Source organism: Palaemon carinicauda, chromosome 40, assembly GCF_036898095.1.
Source record: "Palaemon carinicauda isolate YSFRI2023 chromosome 40, ASM3689809v2, whole genome shotgun sequence".
Lineage (NCBI taxonomy): Eukaryota > Metazoa > Arthropoda > Malacostraca > Decapoda > Palaemonidae > Palaemon > Palaemon carinicauda.
Genome location: NC_090764.1, coordinates 43,465,756 through 43,493,067, shown reverse-complemented (window position 1 = coordinate 43,493,067; position 27,312 = coordinate 43,465,756). Strand labels below are relative to the sequence as shown.

Genomic DNA, 27,312 nt, shown 5'->3' with positions numbered 1-27,312 from the left:
AAAAGAGTCTTAAGAGTGAGATCTTTCAGGGAGGCTGAATGTAAAGGCTCAAACCTGTCTGACATGAGGAATCTTAGGACCACGTCTAAATTCCACCCAGGTGTAGCCAAACGACGTTCCTTAGAGGTCTCAAAAGACTTAAGGAGGTCTTGCAGATCTTTATTGTTGGAAAGATCTAAGCCTCTATGCCGGAAGACCGAGGCCAACATGCTTCTGTAGCCCTTGATAATAGGAGCTGAAAGGGATCGTACTTTTCTCAGGTATAAGAGAAAATCAGCTATTTGGGCTACAGAGGTACTGGACGAGGATACGGAAACTGACTTGCACCAGTCTCGGAAGACTTCCCAATTCGATTGGTAAACTCTAATGGTAGACGCTCTCCTCGCTCTAGCAATCGCACTGGCTGCCTCCTTCGAAAAGCCTCTAGCTCTCGAGAGTCTTTCGATAGTCTGAAGGCAGTCAGACGAAGAGCGTGGAGGCTTTGGTGTACCTTCTTTACGTGTGGCTGACGTAGAAGGTCTACTCTTAGAGGAAGACTTCTGGGAACGTCTACTAGCCATCGAAGTACCTCGGTGAACCATTCTCTCGCGGGCCAGAGGGGAGCAACTAACGTCAACCTTGTCCCTTCGTGAGAGGCGAATTTCTGCAGTACCTTGTTGACAATCTTGAATGGTGGGAATGCGTAAAGATCTAGATCTGACCAATCTAGGAGGAAGGCATCTATATGTATTGCTGCTGGGTCTGGGACTGGAGAGCAATAGATTGGAAGCCTCTTGGTCAGCGAGGTTGCAAAGAGATCTATGGTGGGTTGACCCCAAGTCGCCCAAAGTCTCTTGCACACATCCTTGTGGAGGGTCCATTCGGTTGGAATTACTTAACCTTTCCGACTGAGACAATCCGCTAGGACGTTCAAGTCGCCCTGGATGAACCTCGTTACTAGGGAGATGCCTCGATCTTTTGACCAGATGAGCAGGTCCCTTGCGATCTCGTACAGAGTCAATGAGTGGGTACCTCCCTGTTTGGAAATGTACGCCAAGGCCGTGGTGTTGTCCGAGTTGACCTCCACCACCTTGCCTCGAAGGAGATTCTCGAAGCTTCTCAAGGCCAGATGAACCGCCAAAAGCTCCTTGCTGTTGATATGCATGCTCCTCTGACTCGAGTTCCACAGACCTGAGCATTCCCGACCGTCCAGCATCGCGCCCCAGCCCAAGTCCGATGCGTCCGAGAAGAGAACGTGGTTGGGTTTCTGAACTGCCAGGGGAAGACCCTCTCGTAGGCTGATATTGTCCTTCCACCAAGTCAGACAAGTCTTTATCTTTTCGGAAATCGGGATCGAGACCGCCTCTAGCGTCTTGTCCTTTTTCCAGTGAAAAGCCAGATGGAATTGAAGAGGTCGGAGGTGTAGCCTTCCTAGCGAGACAAATTGCTCCAGGGATGACAGCGTTCCTACCAGACTCATCCAAAGCCTGACTGAGCAGCGTTCTTTCTTCAACATCTTCTGGATGGAGAGTAGGGCTTGATCTATTCTGGGGGCCGACGGAAAAGCCCGAAAAACTTGACTGTGAATCTCCATCCCTAAATACAGAATAGTTTGGGATGGGACCAGCTGAGACTTTTCCAAGTTGACTAGGAGTCCCAATTCCTTGGTCAGATCTAGAGTCCAAGTGAGATCCTTCAGACAGCGATGACTGGAAGAGGCTCTGAGAAGCCAGTCGTCCAAATAAAGGGAGGGTCGGATGTCCGATAAATGGAGGAATTTTGCCACATTCCTCATAAGCCTCGTAAATACGAGAGGAGCTGTGCTTAGGCCAAAGCACAGGGCCCGAAACTGGTACACCACATCTTCGAAGACGAATCTCAGAAAAGGTTGGGAGTCTGAGTGAATGGGGATGTGGAAGTAAGCGTCCCTTAGGTCTAGAGAGACCATCCAGTCTCCCTTTCTGACCGCTGCTAAGACTGACTTTGTGGTCTCCATGGTAAACTTCGTCTTTGTGACAAAGACATTCAGAGCACTGACGTCTAGCACCGGTCTCCAACCTCCTGTCTTCTTTGATACTAGGAAGAGACGGTTGTAAAACCCCGGTGATTGAAGGTCCGAGACTTTGACCACCGCTCCCTTCTCTAGCAAAAGAGACACTTCCAGTTTCAGGGCTTGTCTCTTTTCTTCCTCTCGGTACCTGGGAGAGAGATCGATGGGGGACGTCGCTAGAGGAGGTCTGCGTACAAAAGGGATTTTGTACCCCTCTCTGAGCAACCTCACAGATTGTTGATCTGCGCCTCTCTTCTCCCAGGCTTGCCAGAAGTTCTTGAGTCTGGCACCTACTGCTGTCTGAAGTTGCGGGCAGTCAGACTCTGCCCTTAGAGGACTTGGATCCTTTCCTCTTCCCTCTCTTCCCTTCGGCACGAGCACCTCCCCTGCTGGAGGCTCTGCCACGAAAGGGCGGGATAAACCTGGACGCTGGAGTGTCCATCCTAGGTCTAGCAGACAAGGCAGGCAAAGGGGGAGCTTTGCGAGCCGAGGACGCAACTAAATCGTGGGTGTCCTTCTGCACTAAAGACAAGGCAATTTCCTTAACCAAGACTTCAGGAAACAAGCACTTAGACAAGGGCGCAAAGAGTAGCTCAGATCTTTGGCATGGCGTCACTCCTGCTGATAGAAAAGAGCACAGAGACTCTCGTTTCTTAAGGACTCCGGACGTGAATGAAGCGGCAAGCTCGTTGGACCCATCGCGGACGGCCTTGTCCATGCAGGACATAATGAGTAAGGAAACATCCCTATCGGCAGATGAGATTTTCCTACTCAGGGCTCCCAAACACCAGTCCAGGAAGTTAAAGACTTCAAACGCCCTAAATATGCCTTTAAGAAGGTGGTCCAGGTCCGAGGGTGACCAACTAATCTTCGAGCGTCTCATGGCAAGGCGGCGGGGAGAGTCTACATGACTTGAGAAGTCGCCCTGGGCAGAGGCAGGAACTCCCAAGCCAAGAACTTCTCCCGTGGCATACCAGACGCTCGATCTAGACGAGAGTTTAGACGGGGGGAAGGCAAACGCCGTCTTCCCTAAACTCCTCTTGGTCTCTAACCAATCGCCTAACAGCCGTAAAGCTCTCTTGGATGAGCGAGAGAGAACGAGTTTAGTAAAGGCAGGCATGGTAGCAGGAACGCCTAAGACAAACTCGGACGGCGGCGAACGAGGAGCCACAGAAATAAAGTGATCAGGGAACAACTCTTTAAAAACAGCCATGACTTTTCTAAAGTCCAAGGATGGTTGAACTGCTTTAGGCTCATCTAATTCTGAAGGCTGATCCTCAGGCTGTGGTTCAGCAACGTCCTCATCTGACAGTTCCTCATCCGATAACTGATGAGAAAACGGCAAAGGTGTAGGCAACGTTTGACTCGCAGAGTCCGGTCGCACTGGTGCATACGTGACGGAGCCGGACGCAGCGTCCTGGAACTGCTGAACAGTCTGGGAACTGTCAACAACAACAGGTGCGCGAGGACGCACAGCGTCCACCCGAGACTGTTTAGACCGTCTGGGTTGTGCAGTCAACACCATACCGGGTTGCGGAAGTTGACGCACCGCGTCAAAACAAGTCAACTCTGATGGTTGATGAACGTCCTGAACGTCACCAATCGCATCAGTGCGTTGCCTAACGTCAACGTGCGGCTGGAAATCCACACTGGGTCGCATCGGTGGAGGTACCACACCAACTGGTTGACGCGAGAAAGCTACATCCACGTCAACAGGACGCACAACCGAACGCTTGGATGGCTGATGGCCAGTAGGTTCATCGGAAACCTTCTCAGCGTTGTAGTCCTCCATCAAGGACGCAAGCTTGGACTGCATATCTTGCAGTAACACCCATTTAGGGTCTACGGAAGCAGGTGCGGTAACAGACGGGGTTAGCGAATGAGACGGCACAACTTTGCCTCTCTTAGGCGGCGAGCAGTCATCAGATGACGGCAACGGGTCCGAACTGTCCCAGTGGCTACATCCGGGACGTTGGACTTGTCCTGAAGGGACCGACTTACGCTTTAAAGGTCTAGAGACCTTGGTCCAAGGTTTCTTACGTGAAACACCTTCGGACGACGAGGTAAAAATGGGCTCTCTCGTCTTACTTTGGTAGGGGCGATCTTGACGAGATCCGCCTGATACCAAAGAGGGAACGTCTGTTCGCTGATCAAGTCCTCTCGAACCCATAAGTCGTACAACATTGCTTCTCCCCTGGGCTTGGGAGCTTGCAAGAGGTCCCGGACTAGGTGGACGACAGGCACGAACAGACGAACCCTCGGTCGCAACACTGTTCACAACACTTTGCGCAACACTAGGCACTTTGACACTATCCTTCGTGGCACTTTGGCACTTGAGCTCCTTTACGTCCGCCATGAGTTGATTTCGGTCACTTGCTAAAGCCTCAACTCTCTCCCCCAAGGCATGAATAGCACGCATCATGTCTGCCATCGACGGTTCCTGAGTGCTAGGAGGGGGGTTAGGAACAACCACTACAGGGGAAGGAATAGGTTCAGGGGCATGTGGAGAGGAAAAATCTACCGACCTAGAAGAACTTCTCCTTACCCTATCTCTCTCTAGTCTGCGTGTATATTTATCAAATTCGATAAAATCGAATTCCGAAAGGCCCACGCATTCCTCACACCGATCTTCCAATTGACAGGTTTTACCCCGACAATTGGAACAAACAGTGTGAGGGTCGAGAGAAGCCTTTGGAAGACGCCTATGACAGTCCCTAGCATTACACTTTCGAAACTTGGGAACTTGAGAAGGGTCAGCCATTTTGAATTAGTCAAGGGAAAATTCCAAAAAACGATCTAAGTCATCAACAATTAATCCGATTCAAAAAAGAGTTCAAGGATTTATTTGAAGAAAAACACCTGTACTGCGAAAGCTCAAACCAAATTAAAGTACTTCACCAAATATGATGGGAAAAACTCCAGGTTCAACAGCGAGTAAAGTACGTCTTGTCGACACGTCGACAGAGAAGAAATTGAAGGTTTTGTTTACATCGAGAGTGGTATCTGGCCGACAGTTGGCGCTGGTGGGCACACCCGCAACCTGCATAGCGATCGCTGGCGAGTTTTTTATGTATGTGTCTGTCGAGCAACAGAGTTGCAGCTATTATATATTCACCGGCTAAGTTAAATATTTAAAAACTATGAATGATTGGTGCTCATTCATTCGTGAGGTTATTGTGCTTTGGGTATGGAGTTGGAAAGGTGCAGCTCACCTTTACCCTCCAACCTAAGTAAGTACACAAAGGGTTTTAGGTTGTCCTATATTTAATATGGTTGTGTAAGGGGGGTCGGAGGAGGGCTTCGCCCCCCACCGCCCCTGCTAAGTAAGGATACAGCTAATAGGTTAGGTTAGGTTAGGTGTTTTGGTAAATATATGATACTTTAATTTCAAGCCAAATACATGAACCATATATTTTTCCTACTCATTATCTTGTGTTCTATGCATTTCTGATCGTGATTATTGGGGCAAACCATCCGTTCATGAGTTTTTGGACCCCCTTATATAAACACAATTATGGGGGATGCCAGTGGGAAACCGAGGTTTATTCAGGTGGGGAAATATCATAAACAAGTGATTTACAGCAATAATAATGGTTAGAAATGCCAAATAAGCCCAAGATAACCAGTTGAAAAAATACACGGTCATGTAAATGGCTGAAAACCGGCCAAACATGATTATTTAACACTTTTGAGATTTGTAAAAGGGTACAGAACCTAACAAACCCACCTAACCTAACCTAGTAGTTCCCAGGTCACAATCCCTAGCCGGGGGGGCAGACCCCCCCTCCCAGGTCACAACCCCTAGCTGGACACCCACCCCTTCCCAGGTCACAAACTAAAAGTAAATCACAAATTCATCCTTACAATATACCCAAATGATTCCTTACTTTATGATTGACATTGTCGCCTTTTTGGTTTTCTTGGCAATCATTACAAAAGCTTTGCAGTAGAAAATGTGCTGGCCTTCCATGAAAATTAAGTCAGAATCGGACCTCTGAGGCATTATTTCGCTGTTATTTTTTAATTACACACGAGTAACAATAGCTTTACACTAGACGGAGAGCATTTCCATCTTAATCAATTGCCGACTTAAACAAAATTACACTAAATTTCAAAATTGATTGATGTGTTTCCCTTAAGTTCACTGTAGGAGACATCTTTCCAAGATGGTGGTTAAGTGGAAACTGAACACGGAGGTGGGAAAAAATGGCTGTTGTACTTGTAAGCTGTTAATTGGTTTTAAAAAAAACTACCTGACAAATATGTCACTGTAAATACACAGAAAACTCCTCAAACCATGGGAAAAAACGCATGCGTAACAAGTCCCCTTCAGTCTCTCAGATGTAAACAATGGACTTGTGAAAAATATACTTCACATTTTAATAGACCGATACGTAAGTTATTATGCCCCACCCCTATCAAACATATAGAGACAAATACCAAACTAACCAGCACTCGTCCATTTCTTATAGCGAATTCCAGTTTTACTAGAAATTAGAGTATCATATATGAACCGGTTAGGTGGTGGCCTTGTTTATTGCTAAATCTACATGTGCCATTATTCGTATATTAAAACGTATTCTTTAATTCTTTGCCGACCCCAAAACCTCATTTTCCCACTGGGGGTCCCCCAAGATTGGAAAAGTTAACAAATAGGGTAAAAATACTGTTCCTCCTAAAAAAAAAAAGTCAGCTTTAGATAAAACACTAATTCATCAGAAAAAAAATCAAAATTATTAGTGGTGGAGCTATTGTAAGGAATTACCTTTTTCTGAGCTACCAGGTAGAACAAGGCGGGTTGTATGTATGATAGCGGCCACCATTTTGTATTATTATGTCTAACTTAGAATAAGGAAGTGTAAGGGGGGGTCAACCCCCTGTTAGGTAAATAGGTAAGGACACAGCTTGTATGTTAGGTTAGGGGGGAAGGTTTAGGTTAGTTGATGTTCATTTTTAATGAACACACGAGGAACTGGCCGCTGATATACAAAGGCTCCTAAGGAGGCTCCTATGGTATGTGCTTTGACAACCAAAGGAGCAAAATGGGTATTTTTTTATTATAATCCGTAATTTCGTTAATAGAGGTTTCCGCCAGTACCATTTGGTATTTAAAATAGCGTATATGCAAAGATCTGTTCAATTATGCGAGTTTTAATGTCCTAACTGACATTGCACTGTTCTATAATTGAATCATATACTGTCTACCACTGGTAGTTCAACCAATCTAAGTAACAATTAATAATAATAATAATAATAATAATAATAATAATAATAATAATAATAATAATAATCTCTTTACTCTAACGGGACCATATACTTATTAGGCTACCAGTGTGAATAGTTAAACACGTCTAAATTACCTACCGAATGTATGCAGCAATTAGTGTCCAATTCTGAATCTTGAAGAAATAGTGTATATGTCATTAATATTGATTTTTTTCCATAACGTTAGTCACTATGTTTATACGTGCAATGCAATACTAAGGCCGTAGAAGATCAGCAGTAGTAGTAGTATAGTATCTAACCTACGCAACGGCTCGTCAGGTCTCTCACTCTACAACACAAAGATTATGTACTGTAGATGTTCAACTGCTTCAGAGCTTCTTAATATTCTGAATTCTTTAGGACTAAAAATGTAGTCTGTTGTATCATCTGTCTCCATCAACAGATAAACAAATTCTGTGATTCTTGTTCCCGTTTCTATGATTTCTTTTAAACAATATAATAATTAGGATAAGAATAGGGAAGTGGGGAATAATGGGAAAGGAAGAGTACCCCTGGATACAATCCAGTTTATAGCTCAAAGGCAGGTACTCGTGATGGGAAAGATTAAGAAAAAAGGGAGAAAGAGAAGTACAGGAGAAGAATAAAAGAGAGGGGCAGACCCTCTTGCGATATTAGGGAATTGGTATTATTATTACAGTTCAATTATTATATTTTCTTTTTAATGTATGATCTTAAACATTGTTTTCATTACTCTGATAGCTTTCCTTACTGTTAAATTCTATGTAATTCAGTTTGCATTATTATTTACATACCTCAACTTTATCATCTTTACTTTCTTTTATTCTATTTTTTTATCTAAATTACCACTTTACTTTTTATTTTTATTTGGTTCTTGTTTTTTTTTTTTACTTCAGTTTTAAAATTGTACTTTTTACATATTTCTTAAAAACTGTTTTCCAACATTCCCCATTTCATTACCATATCATTATCTTCAACTATTTCCCTAATCATTTATTATCTAGTGTTATGAAAAAGTATCACATTTTTTATACTAGTCTATTTTCTCATCAAAGAAGTGGTTGAAACTTGTTCAAACTCTCCTTTTATAATCATTAAGTCTCTATAACTACAAGCAATGCTAATTCTTCTACTCTATCAACGTCATCATACAGTACTTCCTAACTTCTTGTACCATATATTCTATTTTTTATATATATACTAAGACCGAAGCCTCATTTTTCTGAGTAGGATACCATTGTCCTACATATTTAAACTCCTTTAGCCTACTGTGTTTTTCGACAATGCCTTTAATCTTTCTTATTTCTGATTTGCACCTTTTTACTAAAACCACTGACATTTGAAAAAGTTTACTGAAAGTAAATTTCTTTAGCTCTTCCATAGTATGGTAGTTACTTAAGTGTTTTTCTACTTTATATCTTTTGTTAATGGGGGACATTATCATTAACATGAATCAAAGATTTTAATCTACCATTTCTGATAGAGGCCATTATCTTTCTGCATATAATATTGACTTTGACAGTTACAGTAGCCTACAGCCAAAAATAAAAGGTAGCCTGTCTTACATTTTCTTCAGTACTAATTTCCTTTGTTTTTTTTTCTGACTGAACTATTGATTAGATCTATTTTTCGCATTCAAATTGCTATCAACATGGTATCAGTATTACCTACCAGTTCCCCCACTCCAATACTTTAATACTATAATGCACAGTCCTTTAAGAATAAACTATGTACAAAATATTTACTGCATTCCTAAAAAATAACCAAAGGTCCCTGATTAGTTATTACAGTACTGCACATTCATTTACAGCATTTGATGTTATTAGGTGATATGCTGTTGATCTACCATTTATCCCTCCACACTGAATTAAGAAAATCTTGTCAATCTTATCTTAACATTTATTAGTTGTTGTTTCTTAAGCATCTTGCTGTGTCTGTAGTAGTAGTAGTAATATATATATATATATATATATATATATATATATATATATATATATATATATATATATATATATATATATATATATATATATATATATATATATTATATAAAGTCATCAGCCATTGGCTATGTTTAACTCCCTCCCTTTGGACTTTTGTATGGTATCTATTTTCTCTTTTTTTTTTCTTTTATGATCTCATTTTTAATATTTTGAACCATTCTTTTCATATTCTATTGCATTCTTATTTTTAAGGGATCAAAATATTAAATAGACTTGTCGAATTGTCATCATAACTTTAAAATGTATTTAATTTTTTCAAAAACCCCATCATCCACTTGAATGTTAATTAAATTTTTGCTTGTTCAATATTGGTATTTACTTTTCATCTATGTACAGTAAAAGTTCTTAAATCCTCCTTCATCAACCTTTTTATGTCCATAATCTATTGTCAGTTCATCAATGTAACTTCTTAAACATTTCTTTCATAAACCTACTCAAATTTATGGTTTCTGCCAATTCTAATGGCATCCTCCTACCTGCTGATACTTTGGCTTTATTTCAACTACTATACTAATTTTCCCATTTCACAATTAAAATCTACAACCATAAGTAGGCTATACTTTTCTCCGTCATACCTTCCTTCTAGAATTCTTTTGTCACATTATACATTTCCTCTTTATCGTTTTGTCCCCTTACCCAGTTGTGGAACATACAATACAAATTTTGATTTATTGCAGCATTTGTACTTTTTAATCTAGAGTACTTCATTGGGTCTTTTGACTTAATTCCAGTAGCTGCACTTCCCAATTCTTCTATAACTCTTTATCAGTGAGCCTTCTCCTTCCGTATTGCTGTCTCAAACATTATATCATAAAATTTATATTTTCTATTCTTTGATTAAATGTGCTTCTCAGACAATTTATTGTGGGTTTGGCCGTCTCCTCTTTCAAAAGGATATATTTTATTCAACACCTTTATATACGTCTTACCTTCTTATAAACACTTTGTTTGTGTTGACCCTATGTATGGCAATGTTTATTCTCAGCTGCTCCTGTATAACCTGGTACTGGTCTTTGTACCATTCGCATCTCTTAATTCTCACTCCTCTCATTTGGCATCATTGTAGCCATCCTAATTAATTTTCTTCAATCATTTGAACAATATTTATTTCTAATCCTGTTTAGCAGAACTTATTCTCTTAAGAACTATTTGTCATCAACTGAATTTCAGCCAGGAATTTCAAAGAACCCCCTGTGACCCCACGTAACTCCCCATGTAAACAAAATCAATATGTCAGTCACCAGGGAGCTTAAAAGCATCTTATCTCTATCCTCGTCCAAAGCATCTCAGAGGGAGGGTAAGGAAAATGCCTCAAACCTGGGATTATGGATAGACAGGTTCTGTTATTTACCCAAAAAGTCAGGCACAAAGCAGGAGACCAGGCACCTAACCCCCAAGTGTCTAAACTGACAAGAGCCAGTGCAACTCACTTACCCTCTTTGCAGAATTTCAGTCTAGGAAAAAAAGGTCTTGAGGGTAGATTCCTGTCAGATTATCTCCTCAGGGGCTCATATAGTGTATGCATAAGAGATTGGAGGAATAGGGTTGCTACCAACTTGGGAGTTTGAAGTCCAACCCCTGCAGTCTTAAGACCTTGCTCAAATTTGAGATACCCTTTCACAGCTGAAATATCAAGGAAGACCATTATAAGTTGAAGAGATCCTCCGACTAAAGAGACTCGTACAACACCGATAGCAGAAAATGACCTGCTATGCCTGAGAGACAGCTGCAGAAGATTGTATCAAGTATCCAGATATCTCATTTGAAGTTTAAAAAAAAAAATCCTCTGGCTTGGAGGACATACTGGATAGCCTCCACATTTGAAGTGCAAGCAACTTTCCAGACGTGTGATATGGGTACTTAAGCGTATCCTTGAACTTTGCTCATGGTTCCATGATGGAACAATGGGAGTTTCCTGTTTAGCCATGTGGCAACAGGTTAATCACAGGTGAGCCCCACAACGATAAAAACCTTCTGTGCCATACAATTACGTTAAGACCACACTGTCCCCATAACTTGCCTCAGACCATTGAGCTAACTGTACAATGGCATGGCATGCCACCCACATGTGAATCAGCTTTGTCAACTTCCAGAGAGACAGGGAGATAGTCTTCTTGCTTGTTGACATATGCCACCTAAGTGGTGTTGTCACTTGTAAGCCCAACTGAAAGACCCATCACCCATTGCTGAAATACTTACAGAATCCAAAATGTTACAAACATTTCCATAACTTTGATGTCCAGCTGTTGTTCTTCTCCAGTCCACACATCTGAAGATTTAAATATAACTTAGAAATATATTTTTTTAATCTACCCTAAGAGTTCCATAAACTTCTTTAGTAGACTTGTAAAATATAATTTCTGCCAAAGAACAAAGGGAGAATGCATAAGACTTCCTGAAACCAGGCTAAAACCAAAGAAAAAATAAAACAAAAAATAGTTTGTGATTAGATTTCAAAGTTCCCCTAATCCTGGCTGCATCCTCGCCAAAAGTTACATCTTATGTTGAACAAATAGTTATTTAGAAACTGTAATGTGAAGTGTTTACATCTTGCAGTATCTAATTTGTCCATGTGAATGCCCTACACGTTCTTTGATGCATCTTAAAACCAAAGCATCTCGTAGAGGTAGTAGGTTGGCCAAGGCACCAGCCATGCGTTGAGATACTACCACTAGAGTGTTATGGGGTCCTTTGACTGGCCAGACAGTATTACATAGGATCCTTCTCTCTAATTACGGTTCATTTTCCATTTGCTTACACATACAACGAATAGTCTGGCCTATTCTTAACATATTCTCCTCTGTCCTCATACACCTGACAAAACTGAGATCACCAAACGAATCTTCTTCACCCAAGGGGTTAACTGCTGCACTGTAATTGTTCAGTGGCCACTTTCCTCTTGGTAAGGATAGAAGAGAGACTTTGGCTATGGTTACAGCTCTTCTAGCATAGGGACACTCCAAAATCAAACCATGTTCTCTAGTTTTGGCTAGTACCATAACCTCTGTACCATGGTCTTCCACTGTCTTGGGTTAGAGTTCTCTTGCTAGAGGGTACACTCAAGCACGATATTCAATCTTATTTCTCTTCCTCTTGTTTTGGTAAGTTTTTAAAGTTTTACAGGAAATAATTTAATGTTGTTATTGTTCTTAGAATATTTTATTTTCCCCGTTTCCTTTCCTCACTGACTATTTTCCCGGTTGGAGCCCCTGGGCTTATAGCAACCTGCTTTTCTAACTAAGGTTGTAGCCTAGCAAGTATTAATAATAATAATGATAATAATAATAATAACAATGATAAATAACAATAATAAATAATAATAATGAATAATAATAATAAGTAATAAATAATAAATAATAATGATAATAATAAGTAACAATAATAAATAATAATGATAATAATAAGTAACAATAATAATAATGATAATAAATAACAAAAAATAATAATAAATGATAATGATAATAATAATGAATAATAATAATAATAAAAAATAAAAATGATAAATAAATAATAACAATAAATAATCATGATAATAATAATAAATAATAATAATAATAATAATAATGATGGAAAAAAAAAAATAATATGGGGTGCATTGAGTGGGACTCCCGTGGCAAGGTTCCTGTCGTTCTGCCGCTAGGCAAGATTGTCAGGTACCTTCTGCTCCACCAGTACAGGTTGGTGAGGAAATCCATACCTGCTGACCAGCAACACTTCTGACACCACTGAGGCTATCTCATGGGGAGATGTTCCTGGGAAACAAACCTCACCACCTACAACAAATGGCCAAGAAAAAATCATCAATGCTGAGTGGGGTTGTTATCTAACGAAAAACAGTTGCACTACCTCTGTTGAACAAAAATGTTTATAGGAGAGAGGTTCATGGACGGTCTTCAGCTCCCACAACTTCTCCATCATGAGGAGTGGATGGTAAACGCATGAATTATCATCCATAATTTAAAGCACAATCTTCTCTGGCATTCCATCCCTTCCACCTCTTTCAAAAGGGCCAGAGTTTTCTGTAATCCTGGCAGGTAGGTCCAGAACATGGTCAGTTTAGAAATGGTTCTGGAAAAGCATTAAGTAGCCATCTCAAAGGACACTTACCATCAAAGACTCTGCCTTGTGACACAGCCACTTTGACCAATAGCTTGACAGGCATCCCCTTACTTGCATCAGTTGGAGAGGGGGATTGCCAACCTCAGTCTCCCCCCTCCCTCCCTTTGAGTACTCGGCCGGAAGGGGGGCACAATAGGGTGAAGCCGAGTCTGTCATCTTCCTCAAGGAAGAAGTTGCTAGGGATCCTCAAGCCTTAGCCAGAAAGCATTGCCACCCCATAAGGAACGAGCACAGTTCAAAGGGTTAGGGATCTTACAGAATACCGCGCATTAAACTGCGGAGGTTCAACAGTTGGTCCTCCACCACTACCACAATTTCACTCTTAAAAATGTGGCAAGGAACCCATCACTGATGCATTTCTTAATACCAATACTGCCTCTGTGCCAACCTTCCTAGGGATCTAGAACAGAACTCCATCCTGTCTCTTCAGCACCCTGTTACCTTACTGGTTGTATGTCTAGTGAGAAAGAAAGATGATGACCTTTCCTCTAGATATCATAAGCCTTTGATACTTCGCTTGATCTTTGGGGGTGAACGTCATCCTGGTAAAGTACAAGGCTGCATCTGACCACTGCCTCTAGAGGCAATGGCTGAGGAATCCATGACCATAGAGTCAGCAACAGAGAAGGTGGTACTTTCTGCCATTAATCTCTCTCCAGGAAAAGGCCTGCTTTCAGTGAACACCCGGGCTCTCCAAAACAATGAATCTCTGTTGGTGAGCAAGAACAAGAGACAAGATCTATCTAGACTTGATAGAAGTGTCCAAAGCCATACTAACAAGCTCCAACCAATGTAAATTTAATCAAAGGTTAGTCTTCAATATTTGTGGACCACATAAGTTTGTCTATGACCAAAAACCTCTGAACTCGGGTAGAGTGGTTGGCTCTCCAATTTCATTTCACTCGCATATCTGTTTTTGACATTGTTAATAGTTTATATAGGACATATCTGTTTTGACGCTGTTACTGTTTTTAGAATTATATATTGTTAATTTATTCTCATTATTTATTTATTTCCTTTCCTCACTGGGCTATTTTTCCCTGTTGGAGCCCTTGGGCTTATAGCATCTTGCTTTTCCAACTAGGGCTGTAGCTTGGCTAGTAATAATAATATGAATAATAGCTTTGATAACTGATTTATCTCTTCTTTACTTCTTAAGTCATTTAAAAAAGGTGAGAAAATTTCCTTCTTTTAAAGAGATGATGTTAATCAACTTGTCAGAGACTGGTACATCCACTGAATAGACACCCAACAAGATCTCTCCTGATGAAGAACATTAGTTAAAACAGGCACATGCTATAAATAAGGGATTGATTGAATTGATTGAATATGGGATTTAGGCATTAAGCCAAGCACTGGGGCATCAAAGGCCATTCAGCGCTATATAACGAAAATCATTCAATCATATCTGTACACTCACACCATTTAGTATCATTTTAACCTTTAATACAAATCTTAACACTTTCATACAATAAAATCTAGATGTGAAGTAAATAGGGATTAAAAGGGTAAAATAAATAAATAAATTAATAAAATCAATTATAGCTCGTAATATAACCCAATACTTTGTATAAATTTTCTCAAGTTCAGGGTATTACAGTTTTCCCCCAGTATATCTCTTAACGGTTTGTCCTGGAGTAAATGTGTCCTCCTCTGGAGATTAAAAACAGGACAATCGACTAAAATATGTTTAACATCCATTGTCACTTGACAGGTATTACAAAGAGGGGCCTGTCTCCCTTCCCCACTCTTCATTAAATAATTGTGCGTTGCATGTGTATGGCCAATACGCAGCCTAGTTAAAATAATGGTATCCCTTCTACTTGTAGAATTACAACATGACCATTTATCCACCAATGGGTGGATTTGTTTCAATTTTGTATTGGTGGTCAGTTCAGACCATCGAGCTTGCCACTTATTTTTACAGTAAAGATGAATCTCACTTTTAAGATCTTTGTAAGGAATACTCAAGGGGGATGGATTACTTAGCCCTGAAGCTTCCTTTGCTGCCTTATCAACTTGTTCATTCCCATCCACCCCAACATGGGCAGGGACCCAACAGAAGTGAACACTGATACTCTTCCTAGATTGCAGAAGTACTAACCAGTCCTGCACCTCTTGTACTAGATGATGGCCTGGCATAATTTGTTTTAATGAGAGTAAAACACTATTGGAATCCGTAAAAATTGTATAAAAACTATTTTGGTTGCCATTTTTAAAAATATGTTGGACTGCGAGAATTATTGCGTACAGCTCAGCAGTAAAAATTGAACAAGAGTATGGGAGTTTCCTTCTAATATAAATAAGGGACTGTCATAGCTTGATGCAATTTGGAAGGAATAAGCTATAGAAAATTATTTAGTCTCAAAAAATCTATTTGTCCTTTAATAGGAGTATACTTTCAGTAAAGATGGATATGGCAATTCAAACTTTAACTAGGTGGTAATGTCACACAAACATTCTACCACAAATTCAGCCGAAAACAATGGCAACCTGGTAGTCATCCCTTCATTCAAATTACAACAGGAATACATAAGACCCTCTATTATACATGATAATACACCGACTTACGGATGGCAGCTGGAGCTAATAATGCAGTAAAATCTACATGCTTAACCAACAAGTTAAATAACAACTTCATTTAAGCAATCTTATTTATTCTATCTTAAAAATGACAATAGATGATTAATAAAAAAAATTTTGGTTTCAAGCCAATGGTATTGCCAAATAGTAATACAGAAAGAGATTCATTTAACCAAAAATTTTCAACTTTAATTTTTACATTCCACCTTAATTCAAACTGGTAGAAGCCAAAAGAGCAACACCTCTTTCATAGAAACTATGGGCACTTTGGCCTGCCATCATCTCCAAGTCTACAGTGAACAGCAGATCTGCTCGTGTGGCATTGAGATAAACTGGGAGTGTTATTTTGTTGTTTTCAGTAGCTTCCTGCCGAATCCAGTTGAGGTTCACAAGTGGTAAATCCGTTAAAATAGTTGGAGTAAGGTTGAGGCGATTATCTTGGGACTGAGCTCCTTGTAATTTCAAGCCTGGGGAGAGGTAAATGGGAAAATTTATTAAGACAGTTAGCCAATGAATCTAAAGATGCTTCATTTGGAGTACAGTACTAATTTGTTTAACATTCTCTTAGCAAAATACAGCAGAATGTGTGTGTAAAAAATTCTCGCAGAATGTAAACAATTAAAATTTTCTTAAAATTTTATTACATTTCATCACAACACACTATTTTTAAAAACTAATTTAAAAAATAAAAATAACTAACTTCTTTTACCCAACTTTATATTCCTACGTTGTACCCGAAAGAATTTCTTAATTAAATACTACATATTTGAAAAACAATTTGTAATTATTCTAGCTATAAAAACCTGAGTCATTTAAATGGATTACTCCTTGTTCAGTTTTCAACAACCGGACAATACTAAAAGAAAAAGGGCTCTGTTGCACCATGATTGGTTTCCTAGCAACCCCACTGCTGGGCAGTGCTGTGTGTGGCTACCATTAGGCTTCACACTATTCTGATGAAAGACTTGTGTGGTGGTTGAGGCAGGACCTTTGCTTAAATGACTTGTGTCTGTATAGCTAGGAAAAATACAAATTGTTTTTAGAATTTGTAGTTTATTCCTACATGGATACAAACTTCCGAGTCATTTAAATGAGATTCTTCCTTAGGTGGGGAGAGGTTTCCGTTAAGAGGTTTCACTCTCTCCATAACAGTTACAAGTACAGTACGGTCCAGAATTATGCGTGTTCGAATTATACGATTCCCCTTTTATGCGATCGCTGTTTTTCAAAAATAAACTTTCTGTATCTGCGAAGCTGTTCAAAATCTGCGAGTCATACACTACAAAATGTATCAAGTCTATTGTCTTTTTCAGTATATTGGTAGCCCTAAATACGGTGATTTATAATAAATGTTACAAAACAATATTAACATCATATCTTATTACCATAATTTCATAATACAGTAAATAGCCTATTTAAGCATAAAATTCCACATCAACAATGAAATCAACTGTTAACTGTGTGAGTCCAGCTGACAAAATGTAGACAGAATTGTGGTTACGCTCTCCGCATTTTTTATCTTTCTCCAACCATTCGATAATTTTAATGGTAGTGTTAATGATGGTATATTAAAGCATTATTTTTGTTTAGTACAGTATATATAAAAGCTTTATTTTTCCCTTCGGCCATTCAAGGTTTTCACAAGTAGACTGGGTTCGTTTATCGGCAGTGAATAGCCTAAACTTAGGTAACGAGTCGGCAATATTTTGACACATTTTAAACAGTATACATTTATTTCATTTGCAAAGATTGGTTTTGTGGAGTACAGGGTATAATTATAAAAATCAATCTCTCTCTCTCTCTCTCTCTCTCTCTCTCTCTCTCTCTCGAGAGAGAGAGAGAGAGAGAGAGAGAGAGAGAGAGAGAGAGAGAGAGAGAGAGAGAGAGATGCAGAAATCCTCGAATTCTCTCTCTCTCTCTGTAAGAAATAAATCCTTAGTTCACATATGGCAACCTGAGTTTAAGAATGAAATTAAGATGATTATGGTTAGTTGTGGCGATCAATTCCATGCTTCAGGAGATACACGAAATAAAAACACGACATTCGATTACAACAGCTGATATTCTCTCTCTCTCTCTCTCTCTCTCTCTCTCTCTCTCTCTCTCTCTCTCTCTCTCTCTCTCTCTCTCTCTCTCTCTCGCTCTCTCTCTCTCTCTCTCTCTCTTTATACAATACTTACAAATAGATGAAGAAACCAAAATCAGTTTTCTTAAAGTGTCAATTAAATACGAAACGAAAAAATAATACCGCGTATACATCCATTTCAATCGTAGCTTAAAATACGGCATCCGATTTCATCAGCAAACCAGTATTTTTTAGGAAACATTTTATTCTAGAAATTTGCTACTCTATAAATAGTTTATTGCACATTAAGAAAACGTGTACTTTTGTTTTTAAATTTCAGGTGTGTTTTAAAAATTGAGTATTGCTAACTTATTTTTGCTTATTGCTGACTTCTTTTTGCTTTACTTCAGGCTGTGATCAGATCAGCTGATGTCTAGCTGCCGCTCTCAAGAATATGCGCGTACGAATACAGTAACAAAGTATTGTTTATACCATTTCTTAACTTAGTCAAACCATCTATAAAGTTGATATTACATAAGCACAATGTGTTATAACTATCATATTATTTTGATAAGTACATTTAAAACTCTCTCTCTCTCTCTCTCTCTCTCTCTCTCTCTGTGGGCTACTTTCCACTACCTCTCATTTCTTACCTCTCTCTATCTCACTAACAAATGAAATCTTTGTTGCTTCACAAAGTTTCAGTTATATTGAAAATCAATCATGATTCAATTTTCCTTACTTTCACCAATCTTGCACCATTTCTATCACATCGAACGTTAAAGCGGTAACTTAATTGTTCGATAACTTTAAAAATCGGCCAAGTACTTGCTTCTCCTCTTACTTTTTTTTAGATGGTTTCATAATTGAAGTGGGTACAAGTCGACTTATAACTAAAGTTAGGAAAAGTATTTTGGATATGGAATGGACAATCATCTTTAGTAACAGTTTAGAATTATCGTAAATTATCATTCTGTCATTAGCGGCAGTTTGTTATTGTTCATTAAACGCAAAAAAAGAAAAAAATATAGTTTACCTGCTTTGCTACGTATGTAAGAATTTATATAGATACGGTAAATAATATCTGTAATAACATACAGTATTTACTAAAAGCTTTTAATATCATTATTTATCATTTTGATCATGCGTGTTTAATGCCTTCGTTTGTTTATTATGATCGAAGATGGAGCGTACAGCAAACGAATGGAAGGTTTCCGTTTCAGGCTGCGTCATAAAGAAAAACATTATATAAATGGCATTTGGAAGTTCTAAGAAAAATTAAGTAGAACATTGGTAATAACAAAATAAACACATAATCAATACTTGGTAAGATTGCTTTCAATGCAAAAACTAACCTATACACAGATGTGTAAATGTGTCTGCTTCTTCGTTATGATCAGAGATAAACGTAAACAAAACATTGGTTGTCGTTTTTTATTGTGCTTTACGGTTTTCGACGCAGCCGAAGCGGTCTGACTAACCTCAGTATATTGTAATGGGGAGTTCTACTACAAGTCCACAGAACTTGTTAGAGAAGAGCGGTGCCAAGGACGCCTGAGGATATGAGGCAAGCTTGGTTTTTGAGAGGGAGAAAAGGCAGTCTCAACTCTAGGGTTCCTTGCATAGGAATGGGAGGGGAGACTTTCAACACCTTTATGGGAGATCTCTCCAAAAGCAAAAAGTTACCCCAGATAAAATTAGCCATATAGGGCTCACTACTCAATACACTAGTAGGAGGCAAGGGATATCTATGCATTTCTGAATAATCAGGGAGAAAGGATACTGGGACTGATCCGGTTCAGGGAGCGCAGCGGCCGTAGCCAAGGGATCCGTCACAAGTATCAACTTGAGTTCACTAAACACATGATCAATATTAGGTGATAATTTATGATCATTAATAAATTATAATTATGGCCATCATCCTCCATAACTGGAGCCTCAGAAGGTTAAGACACGAAAGAGCAGAAGAGCTTTCGCTTCTTACTATTACTGGAAAAAGACATGGCAGGAGAACAATATCTCTTAGATCGTTTCTTGCATTGAGAGAAAATCTCGCCTACTGGGAGGACAACCACTCCCTACGATACCTACATGGAGATTCCACAGAATATTGTTTGCTATGGTATTAGCCATTGCTAAGCAAAAGCAAAGCACAGATAATGATAAGCACACTTAGTGACATTGATATAGAAAAGACACAAAGCACTGCAAGTAGAAATCCAGTGGATATTATGTAAGTAATGATCGTAGACAAAAGAGGGGAGACCTCTTTTCTTGACGGTGACCAGGATTGGAAGTGAAACCTACCAGTAGCTGCATATAACACTATCCACCAGTGGGGTTGCTAGATAACCAATTATGGTGCAAAAGAGCCTTCTTCTTTTATTATTGTCTGGTCGTAAAAAATGGAACTAGGAGTAACCCATTTAAATGACTGAAGTTTGCATCCCTGTACATATAAATAGTTATTCCAAGACAAATCTAATCTGCTCCTTTTCGAAAAAAGAAGATAAGGCTCCCATTTTTCTCAATAAGCACTTCTACAATCATCACTGAACAAGGAATTTGTCTTTATTTGTTATATTTACACACAAGAAGGAAGACGCCTATCAATTATGCTAGCCAGATTTTCATTAAGAAAAAAGGCTTAACCCCTTTTAATAATGTACTTTCTACCAATTCCAATGCTAAAAATAATTCAAAAAGCAATTTAAAATCTGCTTAAAATTTTATATATAATGAATCTTACAGGTGTGACACATTATGAACAGGCTGCTAATACAGTTTCAAACTAGAAGAAAAATTGTATTAAGAACAAAAAAATTACATTCTATGGAAAAGATATTGTACAATCCTGAATATTTTTAAAGTTTACCTAACTGTGTATTAAACTTATGCTGAAAACTGAAACCAAAATAAGAAAAACTGGCTAATAACAACTCCAAGAAAGACATACAACTTACCCTTAATGCTAAAGCCACCAGCTGCAGTAACTTGCCCCTCCATGTCTGCAATGGACACTTCCAGAGATAGCTCCTCTAATGACCAAGAATTTGCTTGAGCAACACACTGACATGTGGCAGTAATGTATGCCTCAGGATTGAACAAACCTCCCAACCATACAGTCATATTCTGTTAATTCAAAGAGAAAGACATTTAAATAATATTACATTATTCAAACTCCTATTCTTGACTTAAGAATACTGATGTACAACTAAATGATAAACCATTTACAAAAAAATGGGAAAGAATTCAAAGTACTTAAAAGGAAAGCTATACAATAATTCATTAACAGCATTTCAGAAATTAGAGGTAATTGAAAATCAAAATGAGCTTAATCGTACCTTAAGTTCAGAAGCTCCAAATTGTGCCACTTGTTTGGAAATCTCTTGTAGTTGTCGAACTCGCTGAGAGAAGTCTGTGACCCATTGTATGACAGTTGCACCTCTTGGCACTGTGTAGGCTTTCCATTGGTCTGGTATGATTCCCTTGATTAACTGACTAACCATGGTACGATGGTAATTAGTTTGCTTCTTTTCTCCCTTTAATAAAAAAAACACATTCAATACATAAGCTATACACTAAACTTAAGAAAACTATTTAACATAACAATTATAAATTATTTGCTTTTATTAGTAATTCATATTCAAGATATCCCCCCCTCATAAACTGTTAAAAACATCAATCATCTACAGATAATTTTGAAGACTTATAATACAAAATTTCAATCAATAAAAATAAATTGTAGATATACAATATCTAGGAAATTTTCCTTTTTTTTTTTTTTTTTTTTTTGGAAAAAATTTAAACAGAATTATTTTCTGTTTTTTTTTTTTTTTTTTTTTTTTAAATTATTAAAAATAAAAAATTTAAGTAGGGTAACCTACTGAAAGAATTTAATTCAATTTACCAGCAACATGATAAGACATCTCTCAAATTTTCTACAACACACAGCATCACTTAAAATATCATATTAAACTAGTAAAAGTTATTTTCTTAAACATTAAGTAAAGATCAGAAAACTAGTTTTGTTAATGATTTCTATGGACACTTGGAAAAGAAAGACAGTGTAGGAGTTCAATGTATAGCAGTTTAACCCCTCATTCCCATTTCTCTGCTCTAATGTGCTTTTTTCAAAGGAGTTATTCACTACAGTGCATTGAAAACCCAATCATATTAATGTTAAAGATATTCATTTAGGTTGGATTAGGCTAAATGGAATGTGAAATTATGATTATGTTGCTGAAGTAATGCTGAAAAAAATCCTTACCCTGCAAATAAGAACCACATCATTAAGATCATTCTTAACAATGCGTAAGAGTTTTGCTCCTGAGTTGACTTCTCGTTCAAAGTAGCGATAAAGAGGGTCCTTGATATTGTCTAATGTACGACGCAAAGTATTTACTGCCTCAGGCAGCAGAGACAGCCATGTGACAGCTGACTGGTTCATTGTTACCATCCATGCAGGGCGACCCTGTAAACAACACCCAAATGAAGATTAACTTCTTACATCTTAATCTATTCATTAAACTGAAAGATTTCTAGGATCTATATGTTCACAGTACTTGCTAAACTACAACATAGAGTAGAAGAAGAAAAACCAACCTCAACTTCTTTTCTTTCTGTTCCTGGAGTCTCATCTCCACCATATGCTAACTCATCATCGTCTTCAAGAACTTGCATCTTCAGTAATTTACTTAACATATCAGTTCCTGATAAGTATAAAGTTGTCTTTATGAGAGAAGCATGAAAATGTTATTTTCATTAGTAAAATAAATTTTTGAATATACTTACCCGATAATCATGTAGCTGTCAACTCCGTTGCCCGACAGAATTCTACGGAAGGGATACGCCAGCGATCGCTATACAAGAGGGGGGTGTACTCACAAGCGCCACCTGTGGCCAGGTACTGCAGTACTTCTTGTTGACACCACTTCAATTTTTCCTCGGTCCACTGGTTCTATGGGGAGGAAGGGTGGGTCAATTAAATCATGATTATCGGGTAAGTATATTCAAAAATTTATTTTACTAATGAAAATAACATTTTTCAATATTAAACTTACCCGATAATCATGTAGCTGATTCACACCCAGGGAGGTGGGTGAAAACCAGTGTACATGTATATCAAGAAGCTAAGTATCCCGTATTTCATATTATCAGTTATTCAAAATAACAATGAAATTACAAGTACCTGGTAAGGAAGTCGACTTGAGCCATTACTCTGCCTTAAATAAGTTCGTCTTCCTTACTGAGCACAGCGTTCCTCTTAGGAGGCTGAACAACTCTAAGGTGCTGAAGTATCAAGGGCTGCAACCCATACTAAAGGACCTCATCACAACCTTTAACCTCGGCGCTTCTCAAGAAAGAATTGACCACCCGCCAAATCAACAAGGATGTGGAAGGCTTCTTAGCCGACCGTACAACCCATAAAAAGTATTCAAGAGAAAGGTTAAAAGGTTATGGGATTATGGGAATGTAGTGGCTGAGCCCTCGCCTACTACTGCATTCGTTGCTACGAATGGTCCCAGGGTGTAGCAGTACTCGTAAAGAGACTGGACATCTTTGAGATAGAATGATGCGAACACTGACTTGCTTCTCCAATAGGTTGCATCCATAACACTCTGCAGAGAATGGCTCTGTTTGAAGGCCACTGAAGTAGCCACAGCTCTCACTTCATGTGTCCTTACCTTCAGCAAAGCAAGGTCTTCTTCCTTCAGATGAGAATGTGCTTCTCTAATCAGAAGCCTGAATAGTAAGAAACTGAGTTCTTAGAACTTGGAAAAGAAGGTTTCTTGATAGCACACCATAAGGCTTCTGATTGTCCTCGTAAAGGTTAAGACCTTTTTAGATAGTACCTAAGAGCTCTAACTGGGCAAAGTACTCTCTCCAGTTCATTCCCCACCAAGTTGGACAGGCTTGGGATCTCGAACGACTTAGGCCAAGGACGTGAAGGAAGCTCGTTTAGCAAAAACCGAGCTGCAAGGAACATGTAGCCGTTTCAGATGTGAAAACAATGATCCTGCTGAAGGTGTGGATCTCACTTACTCTTTTAGCTGTTGTCAAGCACACGAGGAAAAGAGTTTTTAATGTGAGGTCCTAAAAAGAGGCTGATTGGAGAGGTTCAAATCTTGATGACATAAGGAACCTTAGGACCACGTCTAGATTCCAGCCTGGAGTGGACAACCGACGTTCCTTTGAGGTCTCAAAAGACCTAGGGAGGTCCTGTAGATCTTTGTTGGTGGAAAGATCCAAGCCTCTGTGGCGGAAAACCGCTGCCAACATACTTCTGTAACCCTTGATTGTAGGAGCTGAAAGGGATCTTACTTTCCTTAGATATAACAGGAAGTCAGCAATCTGGGTTACAGTGGTACTGGTTGAGGAAACTGCATTGGTCTTGTACCAGCTACGGAAGACTTCCCCTTGAGACTGATAGATTCTGAGAGTGGATGTTCTCCTTGCTTTGGCAATCGCTCTGGCTGCCTCCTTCGAAAAGCCCCTAGCTCTTGAGAGTCTTTCGAAAGTCTGAAGGCAGTCAGACGAAGAGCGTGGAGGTTTGGGTGTACCTTCTTTACGTGAGGTAGACGTAGAAGGTTCACTCCTAGAGGAAGAGTCCTGGGAATGTCGACCAGCCATTGCAGTACCTCTAAGAACCATTCTCTCGCGGGCCAGAGCGGAGCCAACCAACGTCAGCCGTGTCCCTTTGCGAGAGGAGAACTTCTGAAGTACCCTGTTGACAATCTTGAACGGCGGGAATGCATACAGGTCGAGATGGAACCAATCCAGCAGAAAAGCATCCACGTGAACTGCTGCTGGGTCTGGAATCGGAGAACAATACAACAGGAGTCTCTAGGTTATCGAGGTAGCGAACAGATCTATGGTTGGCTGACCCCACAGGGCCCAAAGTCTGCTGCAAACATTCTTGTGAAGGGTCCACTCTGTGGGGATGACCTGACCCTTCCGGCTGAGGTGATCTGCCATGACATTCATACCGCCCTGAATGAACCTCGTTACCAGCGTGAGCTTTCGATCTTTAGACCAGATGAGGAGGTCCCTTGCGATCTAGAACAACTTCACGAAAGAGTCCCTCCCTGCTTGAAGATGTAAGCCAGGGCTGTGGTGTTGTCAGAGTCCACCTCCACCACTTTGTTAAGCTGGAGGGACTTGAAGTTTATCAAGGCCAGAAGAACCGCCAACAACTCCATGCAATTGATGTGAAGTGTCCTTTGTTCCTGATTCCATGTTCCCGAGCATTCCTGTCCGTCCAAAGTCGCACCCCAGCCCGTGTCTGATGCGTCCGAGAGGAGAAGGCGGTCGGGTTTCTGAACAGCCAAAGATAGACTTCCTTGAGAAGAAAGCTGTTCTTACAACACGCGAGAGTAGACCTCCTCTCTTCGGAAACAGGAACTGAGACCGTCTCTAGCGTCATGTCCTTTATCCAGTGAGCAGCTAGATGATACTGAAGGGGGGGAGGTGGAGTCTCCCTAACACGATGAACAGGGCCAGCGATGAAAGTGTCCCTGTTAGACTCATCCACTACCTGACTGAGCATCGGTTCCTTCTCAGCATGCTCTGGATGCATTCTAGGGCTTGGAAGATCCTTGGGGCCGACGGAAAAGCCCGAAAAGCTCGACTCTGAAGATCCATACCCAGGGAGACAATGGTCTGGGATGGGACGAGCTGAGACTCCTCAAAATTGACCAGGAGGCCCAGTTCCTTGGTCAGATCCATAGTCCATCTGAGAATCTCCAGACAGCGACGACTTGTGGGAGCTCTTAAAAGCCAGTCGTCTGACGGAGCCGGACACAAGATCATGGTACTGCTGCACAGTCTGTGAACTGTCAACCATGGGGAAGCGAGGAAGTACAGTGACAACCCGAAGCTGTCTAGACTGTCTGGGTCGTACAGACAACTCCTTATCGGGTTGCTGAGGTTGCCGCACTGCGTCACAACAAGTCACTTCTGCTGGTTGTTGAACGTCTTCCCAGTGACACACTGACTCCGTAAACAAAAAAATCCTCTAACAAGGACTAAGCTTGGACTGCATGTCTTGCAACACAGCTCAAGGTCTATGGGAGCAGGTGTGGTAACAGACGGGGTTAGCGACTGAAGTGGAACCATTACCTTCCCTGGGAGCATGTTATGCTTAAATAAAAGTCCATAGGAGGCTACGCAGCTAAAGGCTCCTCTCCAAATGACAGAGTCCTCAAGGGAATATCAGAAGGAGGGAGAAAAGCACTTTCTCATCTACAGGGACCATATCCGAGAAAAGCTAAGTTCTCTCAGTGAGGGTTTCACTGGTGCAAAAGCAGCAGACTAGAAGGCAACGTTATGAAACTGCTTGACAGTCTAGTGAGTTGGCAACAACCAAAGATGTGTGACTGAGAAGCATGCGGTAAGGTATGCAGAGCATGTTGTATGCAGAGCATGCTGTATGCAGAGCATGCTGTATGTAGAGCATGCTGTAAGGTAAGCAGAGCGTGTTGCATGGCGTGTAACATTTCTCAGAAATTCCATGACCAGTGCTAGAGTGAGTAATATCGCATTACCGTCCATTGAAAGTGCACGTGCCGAGGGAATTGATTTAGACTGTTTTGTTGATGAATTTGATAGCCGGCATGATAATCGTAGAATTAAGCTACACTAAATGTACTATAATCTACTTCACCTCAGGAAAGGGAAACTCGCCCTGTTGGCAACACTGCATACTTCATGCATGCTTGCATGGGGTTTAATATCAACATAATATTACCTTACATTCATAACTCATGATTCATTTGTTTAGAAGATATTTTTGCCATATTTTGCGATTTGTTAAAAATATATTGCAAGGAATACATATATATTTTTATATAAGTAATACAAATAACCTCCATTATCATAATGTTTGTGTAGGCATACATGTATATGATTACAAATGCAAGTTATGAAAGTAATGAGGTGTTATTATTGTCAATGTTATTCCCAAGTTGAATGGGAAGAAGCTCAAGTTGAGGAAAAAAAAAAAAAAAAAAAAAAAAAAAAAAAAAAAAAAAAAAAAAAAAAAAAAAAAAAAAAAGGCAGATGCATGCGTTGAGGTGGCTGACTCATAGCATGAGGTTGCTGCCTCAAGAGTTGCGCTTGCTGTAAGGGTTGCGGATGCGCAGTAGCAGGTTCCTGAGGAACGAGTTAAGGTTCCTGAGGTGTGAGCTGCGAGAGTTGAGGTAGCGGCTGCGCAGAACGCAGTTCTTGTCTCGCGAGTTGAGGTTCCTGAGGTGCTAGCCTAAGGAGTT

The 27,312-nt window shown here is 39.8% G+C and overlaps 2 protein-coding genes across 5 annotated transcripts in view; both read right to left on the bottom strand.

The window, feature by feature from the left end:
- LOC137631741 (uncharacterized) overlaps positions 1 to 7,557 on the bottom strand; it is a 220,245-nt gene extending 212,688 nt beyond the window's left edge. Inside the window, exon 1 of the mRNA XM_068363651.1 lies at positions 7,394 to 7,557. The gene's annotated coding sequence lies outside the window, so the exon portion shown is untranslated. The remainder of the gene's footprint in view (positions 1 to 7,393) is intronic.
- Positions 7,558 to 16,035: 8,478 nt separating this feature from the next.
- Positions 16,036 to 27,312, bottom strand: part of LOC137631740 (dynein heavy chain, cytoplasmic-like) — a 138,073-nt gene continuing 126,796 nt past the window's right edge. For all 4 annotated transcript variants that reach the window (XM_068363647.1, XM_068363648.1, XM_068363649.1 and 1 more), the window contains 5 exons: positions 22,649 to 22,755; positions 22,314 to 22,517; positions 21,388 to 21,585; positions 21,007 to 21,175; positions 16,036 to 16,445 (listed from right to left, as the gene is read on the bottom strand). In XM_068363647.1, the coding sequence (XP_068219748.1) occupies positions 16,186 to 16,445; positions 21,007 to 21,175; positions 21,388 to 21,585; positions 22,314 to 22,517; positions 22,649 to 22,755 (938 nt within the window). In that variant the 3' untranslated portion in view covers positions 16,036 to 16,185. The remainder of the gene's footprint in view (positions 16,446 to 21,006; positions 21,176 to 21,387; positions 21,586 to 22,313; positions 22,518 to 22,648; positions 22,756 to 27,312) is intronic.